Source organism: Prosopis cineraria, unplaced genomic scaffold (assembly GCF_029017545.1).
Source record: "Prosopis cineraria cultivar Desert tree isolate PC_DT_omini unplaced genomic scaffold, ASM2901754v1 PC3, whole genome shotgun sequence".
Taxonomy (NCBI): Eukaryota; Viridiplantae; Streptophyta; class Magnoliopsida; order Fabales; family Fabaceae; genus Prosopis; species Prosopis cineraria.
Window position 1 is genome coordinate 39,453,787 of NW_026555334.1, and position 26,471 is coordinate 39,480,257.

Genomic DNA, 26,471 nt, shown 5'->3' on the forward strand with positions numbered 1-26,471 from the left:
AAGTTATCATTGGAAGCTTGACAGAAGGGGGAAAAAACAATTATTTTGTAGCTACAGCGAAAAGGACGAGCTTAGATATACTTTTAGATTTTTCGCCAAGTTTTGCTTAATTGGGTGTTCAAACGTACATCAACAACACGCTTCTACCATGTTATATACGTTTCTCTACGTGCCAACAAATTGGCATCTCTCATCCTCAGTCAAATTCTTTAGCCAAAAGAAATCGCCAAGCGTGGACAAAGAATAGTTAAATGGATGAGGAAATAGCCGAGAGGACCTCAGGGAAACGAGACTTAATTCAGATCATAATTCCAATGAAGGGAGCGAGGGGAGGAAAACAAACATGCGGCAACGACAGATCCTTCCTACCAACTTAATATATCGTCAAACTCGGCCACAACCACACAAGGCACATGAAATAGAAAGCGTTGTCCAGTCTGGATTCGAAAGCCCCATATAAAGAGCTCTTGAAATTAGTAATGAGGAATGGCCTTAGAAAGCTCAACCAAATTTATGATCAGTCTAGTATAAACTTCGGCTCCTGCTTCGACTTCGGCTTCTAGAATATAAACGCTCCCTATAAGGTGATCTGGAGTATGATTGCTCCCTATACCTCCGGTCCCTTGGTGATATTGACCTAAATCACGAGAAAGCAACTCCTCCAAGTAAGCAAACTCGCAAACCTCATACTCCAAGGCAAAAAAAAAAAAAACCATCTAAACAAAATCTAAATACATACCTGGAATAACCGCTTCGTCGTGGAGAAGGTGTATACTGTGGACTGCGAGAATAGGCGCGAGCATAGCGTGGTGAGTGAGAATACCGGGATGGAGACCTCCTGTATGATCGGCCCCTGGAGACAGGTTGAGAATGTAAGTGTTATGAAAACAAATACATTAACAACAAAAACTGCTGTCTGTAACTTGTAAACGGGTACTATTACCTATGCCGTTCTCTTGCTCTCATTTCAGCAGGCTTCTTTCTGTTTTCCTCAGCAAACACCACAGTCAACTCACGACCAAGTAGAATTTGACCGTCCATGTGATATTTAGCATCTGCAGCATCAGCTGGATCCACATATTGGACAAATCCAAATCCACGTGGCTCCCTGTAGCATGATATTTGAGAGTCTTAAGGAAAAAAATACATATACATGATACAATGTGAACAGATCCGCAAACCGATTCTGAGATTATTGCAGAAACTATAGCCCTGCCTTCAAAGTTCAAGATATTATATAATCATATCTCAACACTCCTAGAATTCAGAAGTAAACATCACATGGATGCTAACCTTGTGGACGCCAAAGTATAAATTGAGATGAAAATCTTCAAGACTTGAACTTTCTTCACAATGTACTCAAACTCAACCTTCTCCGAACCTTCATGTACACTAACATGACCTTGAACAGGACTCTTATTACTTGATTGGGTGTCTTCAACAAAATACCTTTATTACTTCTTTGTTGTCTTCAACACAGTACTCTCTTATTACTTCATTCGTGTCTTCAACTCTTTCAATAAAACAACCAAATTCCCATAAAATGATTGTAGTAACTATATTGAGCAAAAAGTTGCAAAACTAAATAAGGGAGGAAAGCCACCATTGTGCACTTCACAAATCCTTAAATCAAGACATCTTAACTCGGTTGAAAATACCATTGCTAAAATAAGAAAACGTATTCATAGTTCTTTTTATCTTTCTTTTTTTTTTTTTTTTTTGGGGCGGAGGGAGGCCTGTAAAACTTTCAAAACATAAGCTATCCTTCAGGCAGTAAAAAAATATACTTACCCAGTATAATAATCTCGAGGTAGGTAAATGTCCTTGAGAGGACCAAAGCGGCCAAAAGGTCCTCGTAGATCTTCTGCCCTGTAAACCAAAAATCAAATAAAAATTTAAATCGGCCCACTTAAGTTATAGGAAGCAACAATACCTTCCCGGTACAGTCAACCCATGCTCTCTTCTCTTCCATTCCATTAGTTCTTTCCTTCCATGAAGTCTCTAAAGCATATTTTGATATAATATATTATTTACAAATTTCATAGATACTCAAGCTAGATTATAAATTCATGAACATCAAATTGCACGATTCATTACGGCAGGAGCTTCCACTCATGGAGCTAATTTCTTTACCAGAGATTGCAAAAGATTTCAATTTGAAGCAGATGAGCACAATACAATGGCAAGAATACCATAAAGAAGTAGCGTATCCCGTTTAAGTTGGGCCGGCTCATGGAATAAGATTGCTCTAATGATCACAAAGAAATACAAGGCAGGCTAGCGGCAAAACTGAAATTCTCTAGTACCTGCAATCTCTGTGAAGGTTCCTAACCAGAAGACTAGTTGGCAAATCCCTACCACGGGCTCCATAACGACCCCGAGGACTAGGACTGCGGTGTCTTCTGCTATAACCTCTTGGAGGTGAGGGGCTGTAACTGTAGCTTCTGCCCCTCATTTTGCAGTTTTACCCACACCTATCATCACAAAAAAGGAAAAAATAACTACATAAACCACCTTTTTTAGCACAAATAACTCACATTAAAAACAAGCTGAGGAAAGTCAAGCATGCATAACAGCTGCTAATAAACAATAGCCAAAACTGTCGAGCATCCTCAATACCCATTAACCTATAATAGTCTTTCAGTCCTCAGAAAAACATCAATAGAATGGACCCATAATGAGAATATTTATGGACACGTCGTCCGATTTTCTTCGAACAATAATGTAAACTGTGGGATTATCTTTCAAGTTTCACATGCTTAGTGTCGAATGATGATTCCTACGGAGCTCTGTTGTTAGCATCATATTTACAGAGGTAGTCAAGAAAAATTTAAAAAGGAAAAAAAAATCAGCCAACGAAGCCCGTGCAAAGAAGCAATATCGTCATGTTCAAACCCATGCCTGAAAATCAACTTTTTTTTAAACCATGCCTGGAAATCAACTAAACTTGTGGAGGGGGCGTTATAAAATACATACCCAACTCTGTGCCTCAATCGCGCCAGAAATCAAATAGACGCTAAACATGAAAGAGTAAAGAGATAGATTGGCTTCCCTACGATGAATTTGCTCTCTCTCCCTCTCTCTCAGATGGATCAGAGTCAGGTGATAGGAATAGGGAAGGTGGAAAAGGCGGAGACGAGGACATACCTTGTCTGGAGGACAATCGGCAACACGCCTCTAACACGGCGTAGAGAAAAGCTTCGGCTTCTTTTCTAATCCCGAGAAGCCTCTGGTTCACCCAGGGAACTTTAAATCAAAAGCTCCGTCCCTCGTGTTCGAGAAACTTCTTCGTGGGTTGACTTTTCTTGGGCCGTTGGGCGGTAAGAGGCCTCAGGGGTCCATAGCAACGAATTCGGCCCCAGTTCACCAATCGGACTGGGTCCCTTTTGTGAAATGAATAGTATCAAAAAAAAATTAGGGGCCATTTTATCAAAAAGACGCATTATGGCCCTCACAAACAGAGCCTGGACCTTAGTCTTTGTTTGGTTGGATGAAAGTTGAGACTATGTTTGTTTAAATGAGAGGAGGAGAGGTTTGACCAACAACAAAAAATCAGGGGAGGAGAGGGATTTTATGTTATCTATTTAGCTTTGTTAAAGGAAAGAGGAAGATTTTTTAATGATTCTTTATTTAGTTGGGATGGGAGGAGAAGGAGATAATTGCTTATTTACTATCATATCCTTATATGCCAAGCTTTTTTTGTTGTTTCTTATTTAAAGTAATTTCACACTTTAATTCAAATGGCATAATTTATACTCCCTCTGTTCAAAAATGTAAAGCATTTTTAGTCTTTTGAGGTGTAATCATTACCTTTTTTTAATAGTGTCCTTATTAATAGTGACTTTATATTTATTATAGGGTATTTAATAGAGATAAATATAGAAAGATAGGGTTAATTTGAAAATATATAACTACTTTGTTTGGGGTAGATTCGGCTAAAAATTTCTTACATTTTTTTAATAGAGGGAGTAATAATTTACAAATTTGAACAACTAATATTACAATACTTGTTAAATAATTTGATGCCAAAAAATTATTTAGAGACTTGCAGAGAAAAAGGTTGTGCCCAATAATTCATCTATGTGTCTATATCAAATACAACAAACTCAACTAATTTAGATCCTTTTTAGTTACTAGACAATAATGAAATAGATTGAAAAATAAAGATGAAAATAAGATGATCGAAAGTGATAGGTGAGCACATTCATGTAATTGAGGGATAATTTAATTTACAAGATTAAGAATCATGATTCATGATTTTTCAAAGGATGTAATAATTCATACACTTGTGGTATATGTTAATGAGTTTTATCATACTAACCATAAAAAAAAAGATGATTTGGTTCATTTTTTAATAACTTCTCCAACACATTCTATTTTAGTGACCAAATGGAACTTTGGTATGACTGAGAATAAATTGTGCCCAATACTTGGTGAGTATCCTAGCAATGGAAAGACGCATACAAGTTCAACAAGAAGGAGAAAACATAATGAAACATGATTATTGTTGGCTAAGCCCACACAAAGGACGGATCAGGTAAGATTTTAGCATAACCTGAAATTTGGTCCTTTTTATAAAAAGAACTAAGTTAAGAAACCCATGTTCTAGTCTAGGCTTCATATAACTCGAAGTTGAATAGGGCCAGACTAGTCCAATAAAACTAGGAGATTAGTCCTAGTCTTCTCTGATATCTCACTTTATTTTTTTTCCTTTTTCATTCATGAGAGACAACAATTTATTTTAATATAATAAACTCATTTAGCATAATAAAATTACTTACAGTCATATAAAATTTATCACAACATTAACAATTATAATTCCATAACAATTTTCAATGACAATAAGAAGTATTTCAGTTACAATATATAGGATTTAAATTAAACAATCTTCAACACATTTAAAGTCCATCACACTGTGCTTAAAACAAATTTCACCAATAAAAAAAGAAAATTGAAGTTGGTCGATACTAGAATTTTACTCAATGTTCATGACTTACAAGTATAAAAATACAAAAAATTTCTAATTATTATTATAAATTAGCTTATTATTATAATAATTAGTAGATTAATTATGATTATATTAAATACATTTATAGGACTAGGCTAGGTAGTTTAGATACTCGGTCTTTTGTTTAGTCCAACCTGAAGAAAGAGTCTGATCTCTTTGATCTTAAAATATTAATTTTTATATGGACTGAATCGGACTAAGTTATTACAGGTTGGACTAGACCAAATGGGATCGAAGGACTTTTACACAACCTTACTATTGGCCTTTATGGAATATGAGAAAATATAAATAGGAAAATTAGTTAAAAAAGCTGACTCCCTGCAAAAAATAAATTAGGGAGATAAAATAAGGAGAATAGGGGAGAAATTTTGGCTCCCTTCCTCTCTAAATTTTCCAACCAAGTGAGGGGGAAGGGAACATTTGCCCTCCCCCCAGCCAAGCGCACCCTTAGGGAAATCAGTAACGAGGAGAGATGTTTCAAGGTGTTCAATTGTTTGGGTGGACGCCTGAAGGTGCAATAGTAACATCGCAAGACATATGCTTCTCGCAAATTGATACTCTATTTGGTACAATGTAAGTGATTTTAATGGAAATGGAAATAGGCATGAATGTGGAAATGGAAATTGATATGGATGGGGGAATGGGAAAGGGTATGGAAGTAACATGGAGATTAAAAACATGTTCCATATTTTCATGAAATTATGATATAATTTTTGATTAAAATGTATTTTCACAATCCCAAGGGACTAAAATACCCTAGCCCGGAAAAGAACTCACACTTGCATATAGGGGTGAGCAAAACTGAATCGAAACTGAAAATCGAACTGAATCGAATCAAATTTTATCTATTTAATTTGGTCTATTTGATTTTTTGGTTCAATTTGATTAGTAAAATTTAAAATTGAATAGACCGAACTGACCAAATTACATATAATTTATTAATTTATAAATTATATTTAATTTATAAATTATTTTATTTTTTATTTTAATAAAGAATAAAAAATAATAACATCACTTGAAACCCTATTTCGGTCAATCACTCTCATCAGTGGGTGTTGTAACTGGATTATGGTGTTATGATTGGATTGTGGGGCCATCATTTGATCATCAATGTTTATTTATGGTTGTTTATTTGATTATCCATGCCTTTATAATATTCGAGCTTTATGTCATATGGGTGTAATTAAAATGGGCTCATACTGAAAAAAATGAATAGAAAAAAAGGCATAATTTTGTAGTGTTGTTTATTTTAATATTAAAAAAAGGGCCCAATTTCAATAGTCTAATATAAAACCAAAAAATTGAATTAACCGACCGAACCAAATTATCAAATTTTAGTTTGATTGGTTTGTTCGGTTTGATTTGATTTTCATTTTCAGTGTTATTCGATCAATCAATTTTATATATTTTGGGATCGAACTGAACCGAACCGACCGATGCTCACCCTTGCTTGCATAACCACCCTCCACTATTGATGGCACTAACAACAAAAAACTAAGATCATCAACAAACCAGAGCAAAATCAAGCCTGCATTTGAAGACCCACCCCCAGGACAATAGCTCGATGACAATCAATGAAATGCTATTCATAGACCTTGGTTCATCCTCACCATTTACATGTCTGAAAAATGACACGAAATCAAAAAACAGGCTCAAAACATTATAGAGAAGATGAAGAAGAATTGAAGATATGGATAAATCGAAGATAAAGCTAAGGATATGGGAAAAGGATAAGTCATCATTGTTAAGCTTCAAATAAGGAGAAAAAATCACAATGACAAATTAGAAGTTAACAAAAATAACAAAAAAAAAAGAGGTAATATTGGTGGTTAATGAGGAAATAGGGAAGATAGGGCGATGTCTCAACCTTATATTGGGTAAAGACAAGGTGAAGAATAAGCTAGAGAGGTCAACATTACCTCATCATCATCGCTGAGGAGGTTGCTGTCGATCGTAGACCCTAGCTTGTGTGATACATTGCAATTACTAAAAAATTTCATTGAAAGAGGAGATAAAAAGAAAGGAGAAAAATGTTATAAATCTCAATTCCATGAAATTTTGAAAAATTTCATGGATCAGGTGATGGAAATCAATCCAATCATTTTTTCGTAGAATGTGAATTCACATGAAATTAGAATTTGACATGCCAAACACGCTAAGATATGATTTCCACATCTAATTCCATTTTCACACCCCTCAATTTTATTACGCCAAGCAGAGCTTGAAAGATTTGTTTGGATATATGTTAGGTAAAATTGATTATAAAAAAATCAATTAACGTAATTGATTTTGAATATAACTACTCATGTTATATGGGATAATTAATTTATAAAATTGATTTCAAGTATAGTTGAAAATCAGGTAAAACCATGGTTTTGAAAAATATATCCAAACATCTACACGACATGTCAAAATCAATCATGAATTCAAAGTTATGATTAAAAAAAATCCAAACACCTGTATTGTATGCTAAAATCAATTATTAACCAATCTTTTAAGCTACTATTAAATACTTTCCAATTACATTTTCATAAAAAAATTACCCAAAAATCATGTAAACTGTATTTTATAAATCTTAGTTCTAGATTCATAATTGATTCTAACATGTATAAGGAAGCTTTGATATTTTAAAAAAAAACTATTATTTTAAATTCATAATTAATTTTAATATGGAATGTAAGTGTTTATATATTTTCAAGAAAACTATAATTTTGTATTCATATTTAATTTTGTCATGTAATAGAAACATTTGAATTTATTTTCACAAAGCTACAGTTTTAGCTATCAAAAATAATTATTTTGGGCTATTCAAACATACATGGGATATTAGAGTTACATCATCACACCAGTCGTATACAACCATTTCCATTCCCAAGGCCTGGTTTGGGTGGAAGGAAAAATATGAAGGAGATAACAGCAGAAGGATGAACTTTTAAAAAATAGTAATTTTTTTAACTATTTTTTAGAGTTTCTTCCTTTCAGTTTTCATTCCTCGTTACTTTCTCTTTATCCAAACAAAGTGTCAATATTGAGGAATGCATCCATAGCAATTATCCAAAAAAAAAAATTGGGCTTTAGGCCACTTCTGAGCAAGCTTCCTCGTACTCTTTTTTGGATTTTAAATTTCCAACCATCATCTTCCACAAGCTTGTAAGATGTCTTAGTCAATAACTACATATAGGTAACGAGCTCTAAAGACATTTAGCTTGCCTATAATCATAGCACGATGAATCTCCTACAATCAATAGAACAATTGTTCTTGATAAAAGGTTCTCAAAAAGAGGCTAGTTTTATCCTTTGTCATCACTTTCATGAAGTCAATCATGGGTTTTGTCTCACTCGCTTTCTCTAGCCTCATGCAATGCAAGAAGTTTTAAAGGATCAAGATCTCCCAACTAATTATCCTCCCAGTATCTCACCTTTTAATAACCATCACTATTCTTCCATATTTAATACCCAAATTAAATCTTTTCAAGATATTTACAGTATATCTCTCCAAGGATAAGGAACTAGTGCCTCCTTCAAAATGCCCTCAATACATTCTTGCCACATGTACTTTTTCATTGAGACTAGAGCTAGAAAAACAGGTTAAACTTGCGGGCTAGCTAATTGAACTCGTAAAATTTGACGGGTTAAGTTGAATAAATTGGCCCGTTAGCCTAACCCGCAAACTTAGCCAGATAAAACGAGCTAACTCGTAGACTAAACGAGCTAGCATATTTTTTAAAAATATTTTATATTTTTTAATCACATTATATCTTTTTATAAATCTACAATAATAATAATATTTCTCAAATATATAATTCATGACTCTCAAATATATTCTTTACATTTAAAATATAGTGTAAATCTTTTTTACAATTTGCAAATAAATTTTTTGTTATAGTTTGTAAATCAATAATTTATTAGTTTTTATAGAAATATTTTAAATATATATTATTTATTAACCTCATAAGATCTATTGATTGAAATCATAAATATAAATTCATTGAGAAAAATAATATGGATTTATATTTAAATTTTTTTCCCATTAAGAAAGATAATACACTTAAGCAAGAAGATGATTGAGAGAAAAAATCTAGTAAAATAAATTTGCTTGGTTGAATTCTATATTTATTTTATTTATTTATAGGTTCTTCAATTGTTAACTTGCTTTAAAATGTGAAATAAATGAATATATTTATATTATATAAATTTTAAATTGTTAAAAAAATTTGATAAATTTTTGTGGGCTAACTCATTAGAAAATGGGTTAGGTTGATTTTTTCAGCCCGTTTTATCTGGTGGGCTAGCCCAACACACCTCGCAAAAATGCCAACCCGCACGAGTTAACCCATGGACTAGCCCTTAACCTGTTTGCTTGGTACTACTTGAGACCTTAATCTAAACTAAATAGAGTTGAGCTATGGGTTTAGTCTACATTATGATTTCATCAAGAAAGTTTGATCGTGACTTTCCATGTAATTATACAGTCTCGCTTTACATGAGACTAGCTATTTCTGTTTTAATGCGTTACACTAGTTGCCCTACCATTTTAGCAATGCAATGGAATATTTGATAATTCTTTCAATGTTGTTGCATAGCTTGGTAATTCTCTAATCAAGTAACAACATTTTAGCAACCTCCTTCGAAGAGTTTATATGACTCAGTCCTCTATACCCATATAAATTCTTCAAGCATCCCTGCCATCAAATAACAACACACCATTGTTGTTATTAGTTTTGTGTTCAAACTCATTGCTTATATGATTACATCTTGGTTGATTTTTATTATTTCACGAAAGAAGAAAGCTTGGGTTTTTGTTACAACAAATATCATGTCCCAAGCCACAACAAAATCCTCTACTTATCACCATGAAGAGGTTGCAATACACCATTAAAGGGTTGAATGTGCGGAAGGGGCTTGATTGTGTTTGCATATATCCCCAGGTCCAATTAGACAGGGAGAATCACATATAAGACCTGCACAAGGAACATAATTAATTTGCAAGTTGGATAGATTCTAATATTTCCGCAAGTCTAAAGGTTTGAAGTGCAATTATTTTCCTTGACGAAGTGATCTAATTGCCCTCAATAAATGAACAGGCCTAGAGTGCAAAATGACTCATGTAAATAAGTAGGCTTTTTGTTGTAGATAATTGAATTTTTCTTGTTATTTACAAACCCTTCGTTATTAATTTTTTCCAATTAATTTGTAAATTCTCTCTTCTTCAAGTACAAGAATAGATTCATATGAACTTTTGTGAACGAATGGACTTCTTGCTTTTTTTTTTATGGTTTGTTACCCTTGATAGAGAAATTATTAAGATTCTTTTACTTCTTTCATTAAAAAATATAAAGTATTTTTTGAGGGATTGAATATTTAAAAAATATAAAGTATTTTTAATATTTCAAGATGTAATTAATGTACTTTGTTTTCAAAGCGTTCATATTTAAAAAATAACTTTATATTTATTTTAAAATAAAATATTCTATTAAATAAGATTAAAGATGAAAAGATGATATTAGTTTAAAAATAAATAACTATTTTATTTAAATAAAATTTAATTAAAAATATTTTATATTTTAACAAAAGGAGTATAAAAGATCAAATATATTACCAAAGTAAAAAGACAATTCACAACAACATTACTCAGAGCTTGGCAATTATGTAATTTTTTTAAATTTTATTTTTGTCTTGATGAGATAAAAAAGTTTGCTAATAATTAACACTTTGAACTTTAACAATGATGGATAATAAATTAATAAAAGAATAGAACATTAATTATTTAGTTTTTATAATTTCATCACCTTTTAATTCAGTTTTAGGTAAAATGAAAATAATTAAATTAAATTAAAATCACATCTTAGAATAAAAATAATTGTATTAAGTCTTAAGCATTAGGTAATATTAATTTTACCTGTCAATAGCCAATAAATCAATAAATCATCAATGGTCAATAAATAATAATATATCATCAGTATTTATTGCGTTCTCCACCGTTACCCGGCAGTGTATCGTATAATATCATACAACCATAAGGGAAACCCCATATAGCATTTCCGGCGCCTCCTTCACCTCCCAGACAAGCAAGTGACGCTGCCGCCAACCCTTACTCTAAAACCCCATAAACCTTTCGGTTTTCGGACTTCGGCCGCACCGCACCTGTACGCCGAGAACAGAGCCATTGCTGTCGGTAGACATGGCGCCTTCTTCGAAAAAATCTCAGAAAAATAAATCCAAAGGCAAGCTCGTGGACAAATCCTCTAAGAAAATCTTTAAAGAGAAGAGGAAACCAGCCAGCGCCATTAGCTCTGAAGCACTGGATATGCAGCTCCAAGATGACGTCCCTGATTTTCCCAGAGGTTACAGCAAGTTCTTTATGTTGATTTCTCTCGGTTTATGAAATTCAGCTCACTTGGAACCATTGGTTATGACTTCGCTGAAGACATGTGGGATTGGAAGAAAATGTTATTATACCAATTTCTGTCTTCCATTTGAAACCAGCGAAATACATACCTATAAATTTAGCGTGCGATATAGCTTATGTTATTTTTATGTTTTTTATTTTTTATTTTTTTTACTCTTTTCATCGGCCTTCAGGTGGAGGGAGTTCTCTGAGCTCCAGGCGAACTCGAGAAATCCGTGCAGATGATGATTATGAATTTGGGACTGAGGATCATTTGAAAAAGAAGAACAAAAAGAGAAGCAGCATGTCTAGTAAGAGTGGCTTATCCGCAGATGATTTGGGTTTGCTATCCGGTGGCGGAATCAGGGGAAAACTACCAAGATACGCGAATAGAATAACTTTCAAGGCAGGCTTTAACTTGTACATTGTATATTTGTTGTTTGTTTCTTTGCATACGGTGTTCTGTAATACGCATCCTCTTGCAATGTTGTCTCTTCAACTTTCAAATGCAATTACTGTCTTCATATCCTTTTCATAATTATCGGATGTTATAACTAAATTTTTGTCTGTTTTATACTAAGTATGACTAATGCTTTATTACAGTTGGCGGAGCGAGCATTGAAAGACATTCTCTTTTATGTGCAACATTAATGCTAGCTTTCTTTGCTTTTCTTTTCTTTTTTCTGTTTGTGCTCTAAGTTCGTTTTCAAATAAAAACTACATGTTTAGAACTTAAGTCTCTTTCTGCTCATGTCTAAGGATTGGATTTCTAGATTGACGTGATAAAAAATTATATTACTACCAACCATATAAAATTGGTTTTGTCTTTTCTTGTTCAATATTTTTAATTTAGAATTAGAATGAGTCTTAAAATGTGTCTGAAGTCTTTACCTTTTTCATGGGACTTATTTCTGTTATTCCTTGTCAAATACATTCCCTTCATTTTCTTTCCCCTTTTATCGAAACGTGCTTAAATTTTCATTCTTTGCACATGTGCAGAATATATCTCCTGGCATGAAACTTTGGGGACTTGTGGCTGAAGTCAATGAAAAAGACCTTGCAATTAGTTTACCAGGGGGTTTACGTGGATTAGTTCATGCATCTGACGCGGTTGATCCTATTTGGAACGACCAAATTGAGGTGTGTGTCAAGCTTTCGCCCGTGATTATCCATTTAGCCTCTCTCTCCCTCTCATAATGCTTTTGCCAATCGTTCAGTTCTTTACTACTGTTATGCACAGCATTAGCTTGTCTTCCTCTCTTGCCAGGTTGGAGAAGGTTTCCTTTCTAGTTCCTTTTATGTTGGACAGCTGGTTTCTTGTGTTGTATTGCGATCAGATGAAAACAGTAAAGACAAAGGCAAACGAAAAATTTGGCTGTCTTTGCGCCTTTCAATGTTACACAACTTCAATTTAGATGTCATTCAAGAAGGCATGGTATGCAGATTTTTCTAATCTATATAGAACAGAAGTATTTGTGGTGATATTTTTAATCCCCCATTAAGAGTAGGTTATAATTTCATATTAATGTAGTGAGGCTTTCAAGTATGACATTGTTGGAGGAAACTATATGCATGTTGACGTTAAAAAAGGCTTGACATTATGTTCTATAAAATTAAACTTCACCATGTTGAAGCATTCCCTTGTGGACCCTTAACTTTAGGTTTTTGTAAGAATGCAAATGTGAATTGATTCATCATGCCATTATTTATGACTTCGTATCTCTCCTTACTTGGGCATGGTCATCTGAATTTATACAAACCTTGGAATTACTTCACATTTTACATGCATGTTAATTAACGTCTTTTAGAGACTTGTGGCGTAGTTGTTTTCTCATATGTATTTTACAGTATCCTGTTTGTTCTAAACAAAGGTAAGTAATTAAGAAAGTTTCCTGCCTTGGATAAACAGAATTAAACATCTTCAAGAAATGGCTTTAAAAGGTCATTGTACTTACAGTTAATGTCAGTGACATGCCAATACACCCACAAAATTCGCAAAATACAGGTCCTTATGTGACATATTGCTTATTGAGGATAGGACTTTTAAATACAGGTCCTTTCTGCATATGTGAAAAGCATCGAAGACCATGGTTATATTCTTCATTTTGGCCAGACTTCTTTTATGGGATTTTTACCAAAGGATAGTCTTTCTGGTAAACATCAGACAACTTTTGTGAATTTTTGTTGCTTTACTTTGTGTAACATGGTTAAACCAAGTTTTGGTTTTGGCTTCCTTTCTCTCTTTCTGTATATAAATTACTGCAGATGGTAGGAGTGATAGGGTAAAAACTGGGCAACTTCTGCAGGGAGTAGTTAGGAGCATTGATAAAGGTCGTAAAGTTCTTTATATGAGTTCTGACCCTGATACAGTCTCTAAATGCGTGGTATGCTCAATCAAAACTCAGTATGATGTATTTTTTTAATGATCTGTTGATATTGATATTTTTACTTTTTCATGATGTCCCTCTGACGTTGCCTTTGAACACTTGATGCAGACCAAGGATCTCAAGGGTATATCAATTGATCTTCTCATACCTGGCATGATGGTTAATGCCCGTGTGAAGTCAATTCTTGATAATGGCATTATGTTATCATTTCTCAATTATTTCACTGGGACTGTAAGTGTATCATTTCCTCATCATGATTGCAATGTATAGCTAATATTTTGAGTAAAGAAATTTACTTAACAAACTCAACATATTTTAATATGATTTTGGAACACATTTCATTATTTTAGGTTGATCTTTTTCATTTGCAAAATATATATCCTTCAACAAACTGGAAAGATGATTACAGTGAATCTCAGAAGGTACTTTTTATGCATCTTTTCCATCCTGCACGGCACTGCACTTACTACTGCAGGTTTTAACCCATTTAATAATGTTACATATACGCATATAGCTTTTCCACTGTACGCCTATAGGTTGAGTTAGAGTCTGCGGTATCTCACTTTTTAATTGTCAGACTAACACTAATTAAGCTGAATATGTCATGAAATTTAATCTCTAGCAGAACTATGGGAGCCAGCAATTCTGTTAGCTAGAAAGTTGCTGTTCTAAAAAAAAATTCTTTTCTTTTTTCTTTTGGGCTAATTTTAATCAGTAACTGCATCCACAATTGTTATATTCTTAATAAATAAGAAATTGATTCAATGCATTAATACGCACGTTTGGAATTTAAGTTGCTAGAATTTTAATGTAGTTATGTGACATTCTCGTTGATTTGTTTTTTTTTTTTGGCACCATTGAATTTCACATTGCTATCATGTTGTATCATGTTAATTATGCAGTTTGCGACCTCGAAATTCATGTCTCTACCATGATTGACTTTTACACATAATGTGTTCCAGTTGCTGGTTATGTTTCTTTGTTTGATTCTTTCATCTCTGAACTGATGCTGTTTTCTTTTTTGAAAGTTTCTGATTAAGCACCTGCTACGTCATTCAGGTTATTGCTAGGATATTATTTATTGATCCATTGACTAGAGCTGTTGGTTTGACGCTGAATCCACATCTTGTTCAGAACAAGACCCCTCCATCTGTAAGTATATTGCCATTTGTTTGTGCCCCTATACGCAAGCAGACTTTCACCCATCGTAATGAATTCTAGCTATTCAATCTAATAATTTGTTGCGTGCCATTTTTGGCTCTCCTGAAGTTAAATTGCAGTTATTCTGAATTTTTAAGGAGAGAAGAATGCAGTACAAAGAAAATGATAAGATATTCTAAAAAGAAAAAAAAAAAGAAAATAAATATAGCCAGAGAATAAAATGGCAAGATGCCAAGATACTTTACAATGAGGAAATGCAGGATAATGAAAATAATAAGATATCATAAAGAGAAAATAAATAGAAAAAATTATTGACAAGGACCAAATTCAGAATCTAATTATTCCTAAGGATCAAGTTCAAGTACTTAACACTCAAACTATGAAAATTTACAAGTGTCTGTCCAAGCATTTACCACCCGAGGTTCTTGGGAATAAATGGTTTTTGAATTTGGTCCTCTTGAATATTATTCCCAAAAAAGTGCAGCTAGAGAACAAAATGACAAGTTGCAGAAAATGCATTCAATCAATAAAAGATCTCCAAACTCCAAGTCCATACAGATATCTGTAATTTTCTTTCCTTAATATTATCAAATCTTCTTTGTTAGATTAGAAGAGAGAACTCAAAATTTGCATAACTTGTATCACTATCAGTGTGAAATAGTTGATTCCTGATGAACAATGCTACCTCTTATAAAAGTTGGCCTTGAGAATTTTTGAAGTACTGACACTAGGTTATAAAATCGTATGGGGCCTTCAAACCTTCCATAGATCAATCCTATTGGTGATTTCTCTGGAAATTGTTTTGATGAAAGGAGAGCTTACACCACTAGGACCCTGTCTCATCGCAAAAAATTCAGAAAGCTAGATCCATATGTCTTTGCCTTTATGCTTGAATTTCTGTAAAGTTTTATCTTCTGGAATTTGTATTATTTATTTTTGGATTATAGACATTTGTTTCTATGTTTTTTAGTTGCTTGGATAATTTAAAATCTGTCCTTTCTGAATAAAATTTCTTTGTGTTAAACAATCTGACACTGGTTCTTGGAGCTCAAGTTATCAGACCAAAGCAAGATATGATCACATGTTATATTAAATTTATGAGTCATACAATGAAATTGTAGAAAAGAGCGATTGAGCAGAGGGTGAAATTGGAGACTGGTATTTTTGAGAATCAATTTGGCTTCATGCTAGGTAAGGGGACTGCAAAAGCGATTTATTTATTAAGGGGATTAATGAAAAAGTATTAATGTAAAGGTAAAAATTTACTTATGATTTGCATTGATTTGGAAAAAGCTTATGACTGTGTATTAAGAGAAGTACTTTGGAAAGCCTTGGAAAAGAAGGAAGTTCAGGTTGCTTATATTAAAGTTATACAAGATATGTATGAGGAGGCAACGACAAGTATAAGAATGTCTGGCGATGAAACAAAGGATTTTCCTATAAGGATTGTACTACATTAGGGATTATTTTTGAGTCCTTATTTGTTTGATTTGATTCTAGATGTTTTGACAAAGTATATTTAAGAGAAAATTTCCAAATGCATGTTTTTTGCCGATGATATAGTTTTTATTGCAGGGACAAGAAAAAAGATTAACTGTAAATTTGAATTATAGAGGAGGACATTGGAGTTAAAAGGTTTCCGCCTGAGTAGGAGTAAGATGGAATATTTATATCGTAATTTTGATATGAGGTTAGTCGGTAGTAATTTGGAAGCGAAATTGGGAGATCAGATTATACCTCAAGTGAAAAAATTTAAAATTTAGATATTTGGAAGTCATTATTTAATATGACGGGAAAATTTCACATGGGATACAAGTTGGGTGGTTTAGTTGGAGAAAGACTAAAATAGTTATTTGCTATTGTAAGGTACCCAATAAACTTAAAGGGAAGTTTTATCAAACTATTATAAGACTGATTATGTTATAGAATAGTGAATGTTGAGTTTTAATGGTTCAATAAGAACATAAAGTTTGAGTAGCGAAGATAAGAATTTTGAGATGGATGAGCGGATATACACATAAAAATAAAATTCGAAATGAGTACATACGAAAAAAAGTGAGCAGAGCACTTATTGGGGAAAAATAGTAGAAAATTATTTAAGATGGTTTGGACATGTCTAAAGAAAATTGTGAGAGGCACTAGTGTAGAGAGTGAAATGAATAACTTTGAGTCCAATTAAGAAAGGTAGAGGAAAGCCAAAGAGAATACTTTTAGAAGTTGTTAACCGAGATTTCTTAATTAACAATATTTTTAAAAGCTTAGTAAATAATAGAGCATAATGGTATTGTACGACTCATATAGCTGACCTCACCTAATGTGGTAGGCTTCTTGTTGTTGTTGATCACATGTTACATGGCTTTTGTATGATGTAAGGTTTTTTCTTGTTTGATGTAGTTGGCTATTGTAAATTAGAAGTTGACTTCCTCTTAGCTGTTCATTCTCACTTTCTGTTAGTATAATCCTTTCTGGACAAGATTGCAGAAATGTTTTTGTATACTTAATTTACTCATCCATCTTGTTTGAGCTCATTCTCTTCTTGCATGAAGCCTAAGATAGAGATGAATCTCCATACCTTTCGTCCTGTTTGACCACCTAGAGAAAGCTTGTTGATAATTGATATTGCCAAGATGGCATTCTTTTATTGTAAGTAGACAACTAATAGTATACACTGATGATTTGCTTTGTGGTCCAGGATGTTAAAATCGGAGATATATATGATGATGCAAGAGTTGTTAGGGTGGATAGAGGTTTAGGCCTATTGCTTGAAGTTCCATCAATTCCGGAGTCAACTCCGGCATATGTCAGTGTATGTTTATGGTCATTAATTCAGTTGCTATATCAGTTTTTATAGTACATTACAAAATTTTTACAGTTTGAATGGTTATTATATATATATATATATATATTTACAGACATCTGATATTGATGAAGTGGAGATCCAGAAGCTTCAAAAGAAGTACAAGGAAGGAAATCATGTTAGAGTTCGAATCCTTGGGTTAAGGCATTTGGAAGGACTTGCTACTGGAATTTTGAAGGTTGCCCCTTTTTTTGTTTTTTGTTTTTAGGGGCGGGGCGGGGGAGCATTGGGGTTAAATCAAACGGAGATAGGTTTTGCCATTTACTCTAGAAAGCATCAAAGATGGATTACTGCTACTAGTTACTGTGGCTTTTCCTATGGATTGTGTCTTAAAACATAATCTTTAAAGGGGTTTGACCATAGTTACTCTATTGAAGTCACTTTATAATTTTCAGTTAGTTAATCATTTTCGCCTGGTGTATTAGTCTTCTTTCCTTCTAGCGACTTTCTTATGCTTAATGACAACTGGAGTCAAGGTGAGTGTGTGTGTGTGTGTTTTCTTCTAATTTGACTTGAGATTTTTTCAACACTGGTTTTCTGTCAATTTCTGTATTTCTTCTTCCTATCCCAACTCTAACCATCAGATAGTTTCATTGTTGTTTGAGAATCGTACTCATGATATCAAGTATGTGTGTTCAGTATCTTAGAGTTTGGGACAATATGCTGACAGATGTAAGAGTTCTGATATTTGACAGTGCCTTTTTTTCTTTTTTTGGTGCTTTAGTGCTTGGGATCAAATTCTGAGATCATTAATCTGTTACGGTTTTTTAATAATTTTAATTGTGAATTGGCACTAATTCTTTTTTGTATTTTTGGAAACCTTACTCTTTTAATGAACAAGCTATTCATTTCCCCTATTCTCCTGGTTTTGCTACTTAGCCACTGATCTTCTCTGCTCAAATTACGCCATTTAAATTAGTAGTTCCAGAAGCCCTCAGTTGTGTTTTCCGGAGTCTTTTTTGATTAATTGGTTTTTCTAGAATTTATGTAATTATATGTGAATGAATTTGTAATCCATTGTACCTATTTGAACTGGTGGTATAGTTAATTTGTTTTTCATTTGACAGTTCTTGTTTTAGTGTGTTAAATTTTTTGGGTTTACAAACTGAAAGAAAATCTTATTGAATGTTTGACAACTGTTTCTGCAATTTTTTATCCAGGTCTTGTGTATAATGAGATTTTACCTGGCTGATGTTGACTCTAGGATGTTCCATTTAATCTGTTGTGTGTTTCTGTACCAAGCAGGCTAGTGCTTTTGAAGCAGATGTGTTCACACATTCTGATGCCAAGCCAGGGATGGTGGTGAAGGCTAAGATTCTTTCTGTTGATGCCTTTGGTGCTATTGTGCAAATTCCTGGTGGTTTGAAGGCACTTTGTCCTCTTCGTCATATGTCTGAACTTGAGATTGCTAAGCCCACAAAAAAATTTGAGGTTCTGTTCTAGCCACAAATTTTTAAAGTTCTATTATGCTTTGTGCACTAAAATAATTTGTGCATTTTTTCACAAGTCTTGTACAGACAAGACATCCTATTGCTCATTTTTTCTGCTTGGATTATGGTGCAGGTGGGAGCTGAATTGGTATTCCGTGTACTTGGTGTCAAGTCAAAAAGGATAACAGTTACCCACAAGAAAACCCTTGTATGTTGCTTGTTTTAGCACTTTTATATATATATATATAGTTTTTACTTGAGTGAAGTTATACACGAAATTTTTCCCTTGTGTGTGAAGTTTTAACTTCATTCCTCTATCCCTAGTGTTTTAGGTCCTTATACTTTTGTTTTTTGTTGTTCTAGGTTCCTCCATAAACAAAGTGTAAGGACTTTGGAGAGACCTAGAACACTGAAAAACAAAAGTATAGGGACTTAGAACACAGAAAAAAATGCAAGGACCTATAACAAAACACGAGCAAATTGTAAGGATCCAAAGTTATATTTTTCCTAAAAAACAAATTTAGAATTTTCAATGTTGCCAATGTTTGTCCAAAAATTGAAAAAAGTGACCAATGTCATCATGCACTTTATTCTTGCTAATTGAGCTGTAGTCTTTACTTTTGTTGACGGGCCTTAATGGTAGCACAGCAAGCTACTGGAGATTATATTATTTACACAGATTCTGATAGGGATCAATGTAGTGTGAAATGCTTGAATCCTACATTAAGTAGGGTGGGCTGCCCAATGGGATACTGATGTGGGGAGGTTCTCCATTCTACCATGGGCTTTTGGTTGAGGGCTGCACAACCCACCTAGATGCCTATTACTTGTTATCAGGTTGTTGGGGTACTGTCGTAGGGCAGTTCTCCATTACCACCTAGATGCCTATTACTTGTTATCAAAGTTGGTTGTTGGTGGCTGTGGAATATTTGAAGGATTTCTTACCGTTTTGTTTTGTAACTTCTCTTTTGTAATAAAAAATTCGGTCTATTGAAAAATAAGGGCGATAAAGTATAATTTTCAGTTTTTTCATCATTGTTTCACACCGTTGGTACAATTCCATTTACATATCTATATAGTGAAGCCTCTTGCAATAGAAATGGAATACCTTATAGTTTGGTTTGAATGTACTTTTGATTTCATTACCTTTTCTACTACTTTTACTTGACGAAATACAAGGTAGAGCTTTGGAAGAGGGTGAGAATACATTTGATGAATATTTCTTTTGTATGTACAGCTTTGGATCCCATGCAATCCTCAACGAAACCAAACACTTGAAGCTTTAGCCATGTTTCTGTGTTATATTCAACTTTGAAGCTGATATTGTTGTAATTTTTTTTTGGCAGGTGAAATCAAAACTTGGGATTATAAGTTCATATGCTGATGCAACAGACGGATTAATAACTCATGGCTGGATAGCAAAGATCGAAATGCATGGGTGTATTGTACGGTTTTACAATGGAGTTCAAGGATTTGTACCCAGGTTAGTTTGTTATTAATGAGATTTACAGATTCATTCCTTTATCCTGTCTATTATTATTATTATTATTATTATTATTATTATTATTATTTGAATGCCCTGTCTATCATTTTTTTTTATGTTTATGTTTGTCTACCTATGAGATTCCCTGAGTAGTGGACGCATCTTAATATTGTCCATTCTTTTTCATAACTAACTCATCACTTTTATGATGTTTTATTCATTTTCCATCACCCACTCGTTAGGTGTTTCTTTGAAGTAGGAAGTGTTTCTTTTTTGCCTGACATGATGCATAAGATATCATTAGACTGTTGGGGATAAGACTTATGCGGTGCTGGATTCTACTCTTTTTATTATTGTTGTTTTCCTTCTGGTTTTCGTCTCATACTTTCTTCAAGTGAGTGTCTTTGTTGGTTGTCCACAAGACTTGGAGATTTCTTTCTGGCAATTTTTTTTGATCTCTTGCAGTCTTGTTTCTTGGTTGAATCTCTTGTAAATTGCATGTTCTTCACCAATTTCAATACAGAAGTCATGTTTGTTTGGAGTATTCCACTAATCATTCATTCCTGCTAGCACGACTATTGCTGTTCAATTTGATACATGGTTTTATTTCCCTTATGTCACCATTCCAAGTTGATTTTGAAGTTGAAACAATTGTTGCTTATATGAAGAGGAATATAGAGATCATAATTATGGCTCACTCATGGCATCAGGGAAACTTTGATGTTCTTGATAATATTTTTATTGTATGCATGCTGGAATGTGCTTCTCATTAGTTTGCTTTCATTCAAGTGATGACAATGTTGTTGATAGTTTTATCTTCTCTCTTTGGCTGGAAGGTTTAACCATGTCTTGTGAGAGGAAAGCTTCACTTGCTATTTACTTTGGTTATGAAGTTCTTGCGTTCTTTTTGGTTGAATTTATGAGCACAGGAAGCTCAACAGTGCAGGCCTTTTTTGCCATATGTGCTTCCTCCCTTTTTTTGAATAGGCATCTTAAAAACTTTTAATGAAATCTGAATTGAGTCAGTGCGTTCTTATTGTGATTTGATTTAGAACTGTTATAGTGTTATTTTACTTTTGTTCGTTTGACTATCGTTTTTGATATTGGAACAGGTCTGAACTTGGTTTAGAGCCTGGAAGTGATCCCAGTTTGGTATATACTGTTGGCCAAGTTGTCAAATGTCGGGTAATCAGCTCCATTCCTGCTTCACGGAGGATCAACCTTAGTTTCATTATAAAGCCTACAAGGTCGGTCCCCCCTCCTTGAACTTTACCTTTTGATTTATGTAGTAGACTATAATTGAAATGTTTCTGATCCATTATGCGATTCATTTTCTATGAAATTTCCTGAACTCATGTGATGATTCAAATGTCAGGGCTTCCGAAGAGGATATGGTTAAGTTGGGTAGTCTTGTTTCAGGAGTTGTTGACAGAGTAACATCAGATGCTGTAGTTGTTTTTTGTAAACGCCATAGGCTTTTCAATGGGTAAAATATCTGTAGAGCACTTGGCAGATCATCATGGTATAAAATCCTATGCTTGATTAAGGGTTTCTCATTGCTTCTGCCTCAATTGAATGATGAACATAGCTACTTTTCATGCAGGGCAAGCTATTTTAATGAAGTCAGTCTTGAAACCAGGATATAATTTTGATCAACTACTTGTTTTAGGTAAATTCAACAATCCTAATCATTTCCGTGAAATTGCTGCTTGCACTTATTGAAGGGGACAATAATGTCAATTAATTATTGAAGTAGATAGAGTAATGTTTAACCGCCCATCTCTATCCTAACAGCAATAACAGTATACTCATGCACTTTCTTGTTCTCTGACATGACCCTGCAATTTTAATTGGTATAATACACCTCAAACCTGACATATTGGCAAGATTGTTAGAGGCATGCTTTTGGATATCACTTTCCTTTTTGAGGTTTGCAACTGCTTTGGCCTTACTATGTAGATTGGGTGGATGAAGGAAAAAGAGAGAGTGCATGAGTGGAGCAGCAAGACTGCTTTTTGGATGAAAGAAAATGAGAGGAAGCTTTTTAGTTTTAGAGCAGGGTTAGATAGGGTGGAGAAGTTTTGCTTTTGCTGGCAACCGGCGCGTAGTTAAATTTTAGGGAGAGATGGACAATAGGAGCATAGGATGCTAATATTATATTGTTCTTTTAAGTGTCTTGCTCTGAGTGGAATTGTTTCTTTTGTGCAGTCGCTGGCCAAGTTTAATGGAGCCTGAGTTCATTTTTAGCTCATGGCTTTGCGATTTTTTCAGCCCGATATTTAATTCTGATAACATATATCAACAAAATTTTCATTATTTTGTTGAAGTTGTATTCTCATGAATGCAGATATTAAGAGCAGCAATTTGGATGTGTCTATCAAAATTTTGCTTATAATCAAATTCGTTCTGTCTGTCCATGTTTATTGGTTAATTATATTATAATAATGCTGCTTGCTCCTGCCACTCAAAAATAGCAAGTTTTTAATATGCAGATTTTTGTGAATGAGAGAGACAGAGAGGAGGCTTTTTTGTTTTAAGAACAGGAGGGGGTAGGATGGAAAAGTTTTGCTGTTGTTGGCAAGTTACATGTAGTCAAAATCTAGTGAGAGAACGACAATAGAAGCATATGATGCTAGTCTTTTATTCTGCTTCTAAGTATCTTACTTGAGTGGAATTTTGTTTCCTTTGGACATTTTTTTCCCAGAATTAATGGAGCCTTAGCTCATTATTAGTACATGGCATTATGGTTTTCTCAACCTAATATCTGTTGCTGATAACATATATGAACTGATTTTTTGATTATTAATTTGAAATTGTGTTCTCATGAATGCAGATATTAATAGCAACAATTTGGTTCTGTCTGCAAAAAGTTCGCTTATCAAATTTGCTCATCAGATTCCTGCAGATATCAGTCAGATTCATCCTAACTCGGTTGTGCATGTAAATATTCACTTTAAGCATATGCAAACTACTTCTTGTGTTTTCTATTGACAGATACATCATAATCTCTTTCCCCCTTTTCCTTTTGGATGTTTCTTGCTGTTAGTGACAATGTTGTTGAGGTTTTCTGCTTCAGCTGAATAAGTTCTTTGTGTGGAGCAGGGTTACATTTGTAACTTAATTGAGACAGGTTGCTTTGTCCGTTTCCTTGGTCGATTGACCGGTTTCTCTCCAATAAAAAAGGTGTTCTATATTTTATATTTCTTTATTCTCCCCTCCCTCTCCCCATTCCATCTTTTGTTAATCACTTATATGACTAGCCTGGATGTATTTTTGTTTTGTATAGGCAACTGATGACAAGAAAACCAACCTTTTGGAAGCCTACTACATTGGGCAATCTGTGCGCTGCAATGTTTTAGATGTTAGTATACTAGTTGAGGCTGGCAATTTGAAATTAACAACAAAATGGTATAATTTAATGTAAGACTTTATATATCTTCTTTTCAGATAAGTAGTGAGACTGGTAGAATGACACTATCTCTCAAGCAGTCGTCAAGTTCTTCAACAGATGCATCATTTATTCAAGACTACTTTCTTATGAAGGAAAAGGTACGAACAATGACTTTAATATAGTTGATCGTCTAGCCTCATATCCATGTTTTGATTCTCAAAACTAACTATGTATAGGTCCTATATCAGTAGCGCATGCACAGTGCATAACCTCTACCTTATTAGAATGAAACTTATCTGTGCTAGGTGTGTCTTCTTGTCTTTTTGCTGGCTTTTAAATTTTCCTGTAACAATTGATGCTCTAATAGTACTTCAGTCTAGACTGCTTAGTATAATGTTTTTTTAGTTCGATACATATTTCTTATTTAATACTGATTTTCTACCATGATTTTTTTTCTTCAGTCTTCTTTTTAGGAATTACAAGGACGCTTCATCTTCCCCTTTTTTCATTGTTATTGCTTACAAATTTTTCTTTGCTTTTCTTAATCCAGATTGCTAAGTTGCAGTGCTTGGGCTCTGGTGGCTCTGATTTAGATTGGGATGAAGGATTTAGCATTGGAGCAATAGTTGATGGGAAAGTTGATGATGTTAAGGAAGTGGGAGTTGTTCTAAATTTTGAAAAGTATAATGATGTTTTTGGATTTATCACGAACTATCAGTGTGAGTTTTCTCTCTTTATTTTATTACTAGGTGTCCTGGATTCATGAACAAATATTGCAAGCGCTAAGTCTAATTGAAATTCTATCTTTCAGTAGCTGGAGCTGTGTTAGAAAAAGGCTCTGCTGTGAAAGCGATGGTTCTAGATGTTTCCAAGGAAGAACGCCTCGTTGATTTATCTCTAAGACCTGAGTTAATGAAAGGATCTAGAGAAGGGAGTTCCCAAAAGCTTGCTCACAAAAAGGTTGAGTCTCTTGTTTCACATTGCATGTCACATATTTTTCCTGCATGGCAGAGACCTAAAGAGTGGAATAAAATAATTCACACAAATATCATGCTGTTGAGCTTCTTTTAAGAAGAAAAGTAACAAAAAGGTTGAATCTCTTTTCTTGTTTCACATTACATATTGCATATTTTCCTTACATGACAGACATAATCCCTTTGGTCCTATTTGTAGGATACTTTCTAGAAGTAATTTTTGGTTTAAAATGTAGGGACACCTTTTAATATTTAAACCACTTGTTGCAATTTTACCTTTTTTTGATTAATGTGAAGGTCTTTAATGTAGTTGTATTATTATTAAAAGTTAAAGGTAAAAAGAAAGTAAATTTCATTTTTTTTTTTACGATATCAAGGGAAAAACTAATTTTTTTTAAGATGTGTGAAATAGTTGAAAGTGTCTTACAATGAGCATCGGAGGAAGTACCTGTGTAAAATAATTTACACGAATAGCATTTTTTTGGCATTGGTTTGAAATTTGGATCTTTCTTTCTTCCTCATTCATTTTACTTGTTATTTTTGCCCTCTTCTCTGTAAATTTCCTTGCATTCCATTTGGAATTTTGCGTGCCAAGGTATACTAAATTTATTTTTGTTGTTCATTCTTGTCCTATTTTGATCAAATCAATGCCATGCCACTGTTCTAGAAACGGAGAAGAGAAGCAATTAAGGGCTTGTTGGCTCATCAGACAGTGAATGCAGTAGTAGAAATTGTGAAGGAGAACTACTTGGCAAGTGTTTCAGTACCAATGTTCAATGTTGTCACTAGAATAGAATTTGCTTTTGTATATCCTCATATTTTACTGAATTCATTGTGTGTAAAGCAGGTTTTATCTATTCCAGAGCATAATTATTCTATAGGATATGCATCGTTATCTGACTACAATACTCAAAAGTTTCCTCAGAAGCAGTTCTTAAATGGACAAAGGTGAATAAGAATTGACTAATTAATACTCTCTCTTTCTACTCTGCTTGTCATATTTCAATGCCATTGATTTACTGCTGCTGCTCCTACTATTACTAGCACTTCTATTATTTCATTTTTGGCATAAGCTTTCTTTTCCTATGATGTGCTTGCCTTTTGGATTCTGCTTCTCAAATCTCTTGGCTTGGTGGAAAATGTGCTTTTGTGTCAACGTTAAGATTTCCTTTGCTTCCTCTTCTTTTCCATATCTTAAGCATGTGACATCTGCCTTCAAATGTGCATCACACAAACTCATTTTCTGTTGCTTCTTTGATGAGTTGCATTCTTTGATAGCACAGAAGGTTGGCTACAATTCCTGATTTTTGAATTAGTTGTGAGTGGCAGTTGTAGGAACATTTTAATTATGAAGTTGGAGGTTGATGGTACACTGGGCATGTAAGGATCCCA

The 26,471-nt window shown here is 33.8% G+C and overlaps 2 protein-coding genes across 5 annotated transcripts in view; one reads left to right on the forward strand and one right to left on the reverse strand.

Moving 5' to 3' along the window:
- Window positions 1–278: 278 nt before the first annotated feature.
- LOC129306921 (serine/arginine-rich SC35-like splicing factor SCL33) lies at window positions 279–3,280 on the reverse strand. Of its 4 annotated transcripts, none has more exons than XM_054947732.1 (6): window positions 3,148–3,280; window positions 2,307–2,474; window positions 1,792–1,869; window positions 944–1,108; window positions 740–853; window positions 279–637 (listed from the first exon to the last, which is right to left on the reverse strand). In XM_054947732.1, the coding sequence occupies exons 2-6, from the start codon at window positions 2,453–2,455 to the stop codon at window positions 523–525; spliced, it is 621 nt and encodes a 206-aa protein (XP_054803707.1). In that variant the 5' UTR covers window positions 2,456–2,474; window positions 3,148–3,280; the 3' UTR covers window positions 279–522. The 4 variants fall into 4 exon arrangements, with proteins under 4 accessions (XP_054803707.1, XP_054803706.1, XP_054803710.1 ...); XM_054947731.1 differs by lacking the exon at window positions 3,148–3,280 and adding an exon at window positions 2,977–3,133; XM_054947735.1 differs by lacking the exon at window positions 3,148–3,280 and adding an exon at window positions 1,934–2,001 and having other exon boundaries at window positions 2,307–2,448.
- Window positions 3,281–11,018: 7,738 nt separating this feature from the next.
- The window catches only part of LOC129305599 (rRNA biogenesis protein RRP5), a 31,227-nt gene continuing 15,774 nt past the window's right edge, over window positions 11,019–26,471 (forward strand). The window contains 26 exon segments of the mRNA XM_054945589.1: window positions 11,019–11,352; window positions 11,591–11,802; window positions 12,396–12,536; window positions 12,664–12,831; window positions 13,450–13,549; window positions 13,662–13,780; window positions 13,892–14,014; window positions 14,134–14,205; window positions 14,843–14,935; window positions 17,637–17,750; window positions 17,857–17,979; window positions 19,047–19,232; window positions 19,365–19,439; window positions 20,578–20,714; window positions 21,827–21,961; window positions 22,090–22,198; window positions 22,200–22,236; window positions 22,318–22,383; window positions 23,548–23,654; window positions 23,817–23,897; window positions 24,001–24,075; window positions 24,162–24,263; window positions 24,656–24,824; window positions 24,917–25,065; window positions 25,747–25,830; window positions 25,927–26,027. Coding sequence (XP_054801564.1) covers window positions 11,190–11,352; window positions 11,591–11,802; window positions 12,396–12,536; window positions 12,664–12,831; window positions 13,450–13,549; window positions 13,662–13,780; window positions 13,892–14,014; window positions 14,134–14,205; window positions 14,843–14,935; window positions 17,637–17,750; window positions 17,857–17,979; window positions 19,047–19,232; window positions 19,365–19,439; window positions 20,578–20,714; window positions 21,827–21,961; window positions 22,090–22,198; window positions 22,200–22,236; window positions 22,318–22,383; window positions 23,548–23,654; window positions 23,817–23,897; window positions 24,001–24,075; window positions 24,162–24,263; window positions 24,656–24,824; window positions 24,917–25,065; window positions 25,747–25,830; window positions 25,927–26,027 — 3,041 coding nt within the window. The 5' untranslated portion in view covers window positions 11,019–11,189.